Below are 9,230 nucleotides of genomic sequence, written 5' to 3'. Positions count from 1 at the left end.
TTCTCTTCAGCTTCATTCGCATGATAGTCAAGCAAATATATCAAAAAATTATTTCTTAGCTCATAACCATCCTGCATGAGCAGTGTATCTCATTAGCATGCAATTAGGCTTCATTTTTTTTTATTAATATGTGCTATAGGACACTCACCGTGCAAATTGGACGAATAAATTTGTTACCATACCATGAGACCATAAAATGGAAAACAAAATAACCAGATTCATACCTGTAGATGAATCCACTATCATTATTTTAGGAGTTAATGACAATGAATATAAAATGTGCATAGTGATTTTCATAGTAACTTACCGGTCTAGGCTCCTTGGAACATCAAATGCTGATTTACGTGGCAGAAAAAAATATCAGACTTCCAACCTAGTTGTGCTAATTTAAGTGCATCATTCAGATAGAATGAAATCCTTTGAAATTTTAGTGCATATCTCTCCGAGGATAAGGACAGAAAAAGAGGATCCATAATAGATACTTGACGGGCATGTTTGTTGATCGCGAACAAGATGTACTGGCCAAGGGATCTATGAGGAAGCAAAATCTACAAGCAACACTCATTAAAAATAAACATTTATCACGACAACCATATAAAATAGACCAAACTTACCAATTGCATGATGGGATGTTGCGCTCTATCTCAGTCCAGCTACGAAGCAATGCTGCTAGCGCGTGAATATCTGGTTGTATCCGTGAATCTAGATCTCGTGCGGACGCAAGAGCGGCCTCGGTCACAGCCGTCTGGGTGAAAAATGGTTAAGAAACATGATGGTGACAATGATAATATAATCAATGATTGGGGTAACTCATAGAAAACTGTAGGTCCATATAGCGCACCGAAGGATCTACCGCCAGTAAGGCCTTGTCACATGCAAGTATGCGTATAGCCATGTTGAAACAATCAATGTCCAGGGGCTGGTCCCTGCAGAGTATACCTTGAATTCTTCTAAGACTTAATCCTATCGGATGGGGTTTAGAGCTTCGCACCACTCCTTCCTGCAGGTAACAAATATAATTGTAACATTGTAATAGTTTATATTGAAACTTCATATTTCTTAGACATGCTGCTTACTCCAACGAATCGACATCATTAATGGACATGATGTCATTGCATATTTTGTCAACTAAATCATGCGGGTCTACGCCCATGATGGGGTCGGAAGGGGGCTTTTGTCTTCGGCTCCATCAGGTGAATCTTGCCGCTTACGTTTTCGATCATCTAGGAGCTCAACATCAGAATCAAATACTTTTTCTTCATTGTCAGGTACATAGTATATTGGACTTCCTTTTAACTTATTAAGTTCTGTCTCCAATAGTATGACATCTAATTTTCGTCGAAATTCTTTCATGTCCTCCTGGATATAGCAATTAAAAATAATTCGTTAAAAAAGCACGTGCATTCGAGATGAAATCTGATATTTAGAAAAAAGAGATACCTGAGTGAATTGATCTGACAAAAGTTCTCCTGTCCAATACTCCATAAAAATTAACATAAACAATCCACATGACGTGCTGCAATATTGAAGTATTCCTTTAGGCTTTCATCTAAATATAAATAAAATATTTAAACAAGTAATAACGTTCATTGTACATGTCTCCATGCATCGTCAAATGTATCTATTACCTCAACGTTTTGGCTATAAAATAAGAATATATTTTTGTACAAAATTTATTATTCACAAGACTTACTATTCTATCTATCATAAATTTCTCTATAATTCAGTTCAAGTATGAGATGTGTTCATCATACCCATCTGTTTGGAGTGGCTTTTGGAATTGTTCTACGACTGTCCAATTCAAAATATCGAGGTCCTGCCACCTATCACCTCTCTTAAACTCTGGCATATCACATGCAATCTTTATATGTTTGCCAAGTCCTTGTATCTATTAAATAAAAAAAGTCACCACATATTAGGCAAATGAAATGTAATGTCTAGGGAGAGAAACACATGAAGTAGATATTTACCGTCATAGTGAGGTCACTTCGGTTAATGCCAATTCCAAGTGAGTCCAATACATGTATCTCTCTTTTCTTCGCATTGAGAACCGATAGATACCAGCGGTATTTTTTAATGTTAATCGGAAGGAATACCTAAAGCAATAAATATTATATAATATAACACTACTCTATAAATAAAAAAAGTGTCGTATCATTATATGTAAGTGTAGTGAGTTAAGACTGACCATGTCATGCTCCAGAAAAGTATTTACACATTTTATAATGTGATGATGTGTTGACGGATCTATCTCGCCTTTCTTTAACAGGGAAGACACAAACGTGCTTGCAGTGTGTACCTTTCCACCCACTCTATCTTGTAGGTGCTCTCGTGCACTAATGCAATATATGTATGCATTTATTATCTATAGTTTTAAAGATAGAATACATTTAAATTTTAATGCACTTACCGTGCAAAAATAGAACACATTTTTGTTAGTTTAAAAGAGTTTGGAAAACGAAGAGCTGACGTTTCCGGAAATTGCCCGCGTCGTCTCTCACGCACTGGTCGATCTCCATTGGCACCGCCCTCTGTCGAACTTTGTTTTCGAAAAGTCCAAGTCGCGGAGGGAGAAAAGACATGGAAGCTGCATGCAAAGGAAGAAAAAAAAAGACGACTCATCAGTCATCACTCGCTCGTCAACTCCGTTCATGGTCGTACGCGCCTAATCACTGTCACTGTATAGGCTCAGCTTCACACCGGTGCCGTCCATTTGGCCGCCGGTCTTCAGAGCGTGCCCCGCACGACCTGCCAAAAGAAAAAAACGGCACAACACGTAATGATTTCACGTACGTATTGGCGACCACATCTCTTAGTCATGTTTTATATTTGTACGTGTATAAGTGATGGAATTGCACCAACGAAAACCTCACACTGCTCCGGAACGAGCCATAGTTGCAATCTATTTTTGTTCGGTTTGTTCCGGGTGTGTGCAGTGCAGCTATACGCTACGTACAATCTGCCATGGGCGTCGACGACGGCCACGGCCACGGCCCACACGCCAGCGCCGATGGCCTGCCGCCGAGCCCATGCCGGCCTGGGGACATCCCGGGAAAGTGGATGCCGCGGTCCGAGGTGCCCAGTACCGGACAGATGGGTGGTCCGTCGAGCTATGCCGTCGCCGGCATGCTCCTGGTCGCGGCGGCCGGGGCGCTCGCGGGCGTCCTCCTGGCCCTCGTCGCTCTGCACGCGTACACCCGCGGCGGACGCCGGCGCTCGGGCGACCGCCTCCGTCTCCGCCACAGCCTGCCGTCCATCTCCGACGGCGCCGTCCACGGCGGCGTGGCGGTGGCACCTCTGCAGCGGGGTCTGGACCCTGCGGTGCTCCGCGTGCTTCCCGTGGTCACCGCGGGCGCCGATGCCGGGGACTGCGCGGTGTGCCTCGCGGGGCTCGAGCGCGGCGAGGAGGCGCGCGCGCTGCCGCCGTGCGGCCACCGGTTCCACGTCGGGTGCATCGACGCGTGGTTCCGCGGGAACTCCACGTGCCCGCTGTGCCGCGCCGACGTCGAGGCGCCGGACGACGACGCTGAGGCCGAGGTGCGCATAGACGTGGAGACGGGGGACGCCGCGGTCAAGGGCGGCGCGCCGGCGACGAGGAGGCTGTCGAGCGGCACGGATCTTGACAAGACGAGGCGGGCCTTTGTTTCCACCCGATCTGCTTCATTCTGACATGCATGCTCGAGCCAATCAGCTTTGGGGTGTTGATTCCATCACAGAGTGGCTATATTTTGTTGATCATACTCGGTGTGGCTGGTCTCTACGTGTACAAATCTGGCAGATAATTTCTTGACATCTTGAGTTTGCCTCCGAGGGAAATAATATGTTGTGCATCTTATTGTTAAAACATGACATTGGCTTTTCTACTCTCGGGTGTACTACACCAGAGTTTGGAAAAAATGAAAAAAAAAAAGGACCAAACAAAATCGAAGAAATATAAAACTTTGAACAATCAAACTTTATCAAATGTTCGAGCTTCCTGCCAAATGTCAGCCAAAAATAAGATCATATGAGCTCTCACCAAAAAGACAAAATCAATGTTCCTAATTTTTTGCACTGTTTGAACAGGGTTTTTTTTCTTCATGAGAGCTCCTCGTATGTGTTTTTCTGGCTGAAATTTTGCAAGAAGCTCAAACATTTGATAAAGTTTCTTGTCTCAAAATTTCAGATTTTTTCGACTTTTTTTTATAATGTAGTTGGTTAAGTCAGTCTAATGCTTCACTTGCTCTTCGCATGATACAGTTAAAAAAGCTAAAAGATGTCTTCATTCCCCTTGAAATTATGAAGGGAAAAGACCCGATTAGCAAAGATATTTTTTACATTTACGGTGCATCTTGTTAAACATGTACACATAAGATGTAACGTAGATTCATTGGTTTTGGTTGAGAGGTTGTTGGTAGCCCCAATGAGGTTTATCTTCTCTCAACTATAGCATGCTGTGTCTCTTCTTTCCTTGATCTTCAAGCTTGTAATCCTAACCAACTATGTATGCGCTATTCAGGGAGATGTGCCCCTCTACTTAACAAGCAACTCATCCCTCTAATGAGATAAGACGTCTACCGCAATCTAACGTGGTAACAGAGCCTCCTCTTTCAATCTTCAGCTCTCCAAAACCCTAAACCAAACGGTGCACATGTCTTCCTCCCATGCTTTCCAGCCGAGCCTTAATGGGCAGGTCACGGAGAAGCTCCCCCACACGAACTACGTGTTGTGGTGCGCCCAAATCAAGCCAATAGTGAGGGGTGTCGGTGTCTTCGGCTACGTCGACGGCACCTTGTCGGAGCCGGCCAAGTTTCTCGTCGCCAAGGACAAGGACAACAAGGAAACCATTGAGCCCAATCCTCTCCACCCAATCTAGGTGAGGGAGGACCAGCAGGTGCTTGGCTACCTGCTCAATAACCTCACCAAAGAGGTGCTCATCACGATGATCATGGTCATCACGACGCAGGCGCTCCGGGCAGCGTTGGCAGGCATGTTCTACTTGCAGTCCCTTAGTTGCGTCAACAACATCTGCACTACTTTGAACAATGCGTAGAAGGGCAACCAATCAGTGGCTATGTACTTCGCCTTCATGCGCGACCTCACCGATGAACTCGCTGCGGACAGCAAGCCGAACGAGGATGATGAACTGATCTCCTACCTCCTCCACGGGTTGGACATGGATTACCAGCCCCTCGTCTTCGCCCTCGACGCCCGCGTGACACCGATTACCCACCACGAGGTGTACTCCATGCTCAACAACTTCAGCGAGAGGGTCACCCGGTTTCATAGCTGGGCGGCGGCTTCAAGTCATTTGCAAACGCGGCGACTCACGGCATGGTGACGACAAAGTGTTTCCTTTTCAGCAGGTTCCTCCAGCTGATGCGCCGACTTCATCATCGCCATCGTCCCTTGGCGATTCTGCTCCGTCGCCACCACCCCTTCGCGTGGGCTCCTCAAGCTAGGCTATCCTCGCCTCTCGCGCGATCACGGCGGGTGTTGCAGCCGGCTCGCCTACTGCGACCGACTCTGCCTCTTGTGCGATCTCGACGGGTGCTACAGCTGGCTTGTCTGCTGAAGCCGACTCGTGTGCTGCTACCGCCTCCGACATCGGCTCGGACGACTGGACCCCAGGGGATGCTCCTTCAACCTTGTCCTCCATCGCCTCGAGTCCGGTCTCTCGCGATCCATCGCTGGACCTCATTCTGGCGCCCCCAGTCGGCTTTACAACTCGGTCGCACACTGGCGCACTTCGACCCAGCACTCGGTATCCTTCCGCGTAGTACTTGTGCACGGTGTCGAACTCGACCCTATCGCCATCATGAGTACCCTCTTCGGTTCTCGCCACTCTTCACGACCCCCATTGGCTTGCCGCCATGCAGGTCGAGTTCGATGCGCTGACATGCAATTGTACGTGGCAACTCGTTCCTCCTCCTTGCAATGCCAACGTCATTAGCGGGAAGTGGGTGTTTCGCCACAAGCATCGCCCCGATGATACCCTGGAGCTGTACAAAGCTCGCTCGGTGGTTCGCAGGTTTCATGAACGCATCGGCGTGGACTTCACCGACACTTTCGCCCTGGTCGTTAAGCCGGGCACGATCCGCACCGTCCTCCAACTCACGGTTTCTCGTGCCTGGCCCGTGCATCAGTTGGATGTCTACAACGCATTCCATCACGGCCAACTTGCCGAGCAGGTCTACTGCCAGCAGCCCATCGGGTTCGTCGACGCCACTCATCCGGACCATGTGTGTCTGCTTTCTCGATCTCTCTACGGTTTGAAGCAGGCACCTCGCGCGTGGTACCAACGCATCGTCGCATTTCTCCACCAGTTAGTCTTCCGAGCTACTCGCTCCGACGCCTCCCTGTTTGTGTTTTCTCACGGCCATGCCATGGCGTACCTGTTCCTCTACGTTGATGACATCATCTTCACGGCATCCTCGGCCGAACTTCTCGGGCAGCTCACAGCTCGCCTCAGCACCGAGTTCGCTTTGAAGGATTTGGGTCCGCTCCACTACTTCCTTGGTATTGAGGTTATTCTGCGCTCTCACAGCTTCTTCTTACATCAACAGAAGTATGCACATGAACTTCTCGAGCGCGCAGGCATGCTTAACTGCAAGACTGTCGCCACTCCTGTTGATACGAAGGCCAAGCTCTCCGCACTTGATGGCTCTCCTGCACCGGATGGATCGCTTTATCGCTCTATTGTCGGCGCTCTTCAGTACCTGACTCTCACCAAACCTACATATAGTATGCAGTACAACAGGTGTATCTTCACATGCATGCTCCTCGCGACAGCCATTGGAACTTGGTCACACGGATACTTCGTTACATTTGCGGCATCATGTCCCTCGGGCTCACCTTGACAGCATGATCATCCACCGAGCTGGTTGCGTACTCTGACGCCGAGTGTGCAGGCTGCCCCGACACTCGGCGCTCTACATCCGGCTACTGCGTTTACCCCGGGTCTTCCCTCATCTCCTGGTCGTCGAAACGACAACCGATGGTGTCTTGCTCTAGTGCCGAGGCCGAGTACAGAGCGGTGGCCAACGCTATCGCCAAATGCTCCTGGTTGCGCCAACTTCTTCAGGAGCTTCATCACGATGTCTCGCGAGCTACACTTGTGTATTCTGATAACGTCTCCGACGTCTACCTCTCCACCAACCTCGTTCATCATCGCGGTACGAAGCACATTGAGCTTGACATACACTTCGTGCGTGAGCAAGTGGCTCTCGGACGCATCCGCATCCTCCACGTGCCGACTGCACAACAGTTTGCCGATGTTATGACCAAGGGGTTACCGACGTCTACCTTCGAGGAGTTCCGGTCCAGTCTATGTGCCACTGACGATGCTTCGACTGCGCGGGGAGGAGAGTGAGCATGATCATTAGGATTACGTTTGTTATTTTCTAATTTATCTCCCGATCCTTTCTTTATATAGCGGATACGGTTAAGATATTTCAGTCCATATACTCTATATATACTAAGGCATACGATGAATGCAAATATCGTCAAACCAGAAACAAGATGGATGGCGTGTGCCATTCATGTCGGATCGTAATGATTCTGAGAAAAATAGGAGTATGTGGCATCGTAGTAAGTTAGGGATTTTTTCCTTTCAACTGCCCACACCACGTAAGCGAACCGCGTCCGTCCCTATCGACTCCTCCTCCTCCTTTGCACTGCTCTGCTCTGCTCTGCTCTGCTTCCTTCCCAAGCGAAGCGAATCATCTTCCTCCCCTTCCATCGATCGATCGATCGATCGCTCCTCTCGTCGGCGACGCTGCAGGCGAGACCTCAGATTCCCTCCTCCCTTCCTTGCTGTCGTCCGCTGCTTCAGGCTGACCCGGCTGCCACGAGTGAACAGTCCCAGCCGTCACCTCCTCATCATCATCATCCTGCAACCTTCATGTCCCAGCGCTTCAATCTGCCGTCAGAGGAAGCGCCTGCCGATCTTCTAAACGGCGGACTCCAAAAGTTAGAATCCACCACCCCTGTCATGCCGCCGCTGGATGGTCTCAGTCTCGGCATCCCCCGCCCAGAGAAGAACAAGAACAGCTGCTGCGTCTGCGAGACGGAGACGCTGGGCTGCAATAATCAGCCGACACGCTCTTCAGATTCAGTTAGCCCGTCGGCCACCTTGGACGACGCAGGTTAAGATCGTACCCGCAGCGCATCTCCTCCTCTTCGCAGCCACGTTTCTGCTGCTGCTGCCGCCACGGATGATGGCATTGCCGTCGGCTCCGCTGCAGCTTGCCCGCCTGCTCCTCCAGCTTGCGAAGCGTGGTGGAAGAGGACCTTCTCGTTTCTGCGCGGCAACGCCAGGGAGTCTCTCACCTTCCGTTTCGTCTTCGTCGCCGACAAGCTGCAGATCAGGCTCGAGTTCGGCGGCGACGGCCAGGTACTACTCCGTTTTCTTCAAGTGCATTTTACAGAAGTAAAAAAACTATGTTTTCTGCAAGTGAAAGAATGCCATTTGTGTAGTCAAATATAGACTATACTATCATTGCGTAGATGAGGAGGGACGTTGGTTGCAGTGCTTATGCATTAACATAAACTGGTTTCAATGATTGTTTCTAGTGCTTATGCATTAACATAAACTGGTTTCAATGATTGGTTCTAGTGCTTATGGATTAACATAAACTGGTTTCAATATATCATCGTGCTCCTTTGATCATTTCAGGAAGCCTGAAATCTCAGCATTCGGGCAACGATACAGATCCGTGGACACATGAAAACATGGGAAACCGTAAACCAAGCCCACTAACCATGAGCCTGATGTCTGCACCTTGAGCTCCACTCCGGTCCATCTTTTCCATCTGCAATCAGGTGATATCTGCGGCCAAAGAAATCAACTGCTAATCATGATTCAAAAACTCAGGTCAGGTAGTCAGAAATCCATGCTGGGCCAAGAAATATGATGCCTCTTATCCCAATTTAAAAAATGCATCAGACGGTCAGCATCTACTGCCATGTTCAGAAACTAGCAAAACAAAAAACCAGCTGCTTCCCGTGCAATTGTTCAATTGCAGAGCACAAGATTGACCATGGAATTGGGGAAAGTTCCGTCTGAGTTTTGAATGAGCTGATGGTGGGTATTTCAAGCTGACACAGAAATGCAGGTATGATTCAAATCAACAGAATAATGACATCAACGAGACTGATTTGGGGGCAGAAAACTACATCGACAGGCAACGGGAAACGGGAAACGAACTAATAAGATTTGACAGCAGAGCAACACATTGCAGACGAATCCA

At 48.5% G+C, this 9,230-nt stretch overlaps 1 protein-coding gene across 1 annotated transcript; it reads left to right on the top strand.

The window, feature by feature from the left end:
* The first annotated feature begins 2,989 nt into the window (after positions 1–2,989).
* Positions 2,990–3,863, top strand: LOC123404730 (RING-H2 finger protein ATL5-like). The gene has a single exon (XM_045098677.1). It carries the CDS (start codon positions 3,061–3,063, stop codon positions 3,667–3,669), a length of 609 nt encoding a protein of 202 aa, XP_044954612.1. The 5' UTR covers positions 2,990–3,060; the 3' UTR covers positions 3,670–3,863.
* The last annotated feature ends 5,367 nt before the right edge of the window (positions 3,864–9,230 follow it).

Source organism: Hordeum vulgare, chromosome 6H (assembly GCF_904849725.1).
Source record: "Hordeum vulgare subsp. vulgare chromosome 6H, MorexV3_pseudomolecules_assembly, whole genome shotgun sequence".
Taxonomy (NCBI): domain Eukaryota; kingdom Viridiplantae; phylum Streptophyta; class Magnoliopsida; order Poales; family Poaceae; genus Hordeum; species Hordeum vulgare.
Note: the sequence above shows the minus strand (reverse complement) of the source record. Positions and strands in the feature narration are given on the sequence as shown.

Excerpts from the sequence above, each read along its gene's own strand:
- LOC123404730 (XM_045098677.1), top strand. The coding sequence starts at position 3,061 with ATGCCGCGGTCCGAGGTGCCCAGTACCGGACAGATGGGTGGTCCGTCG.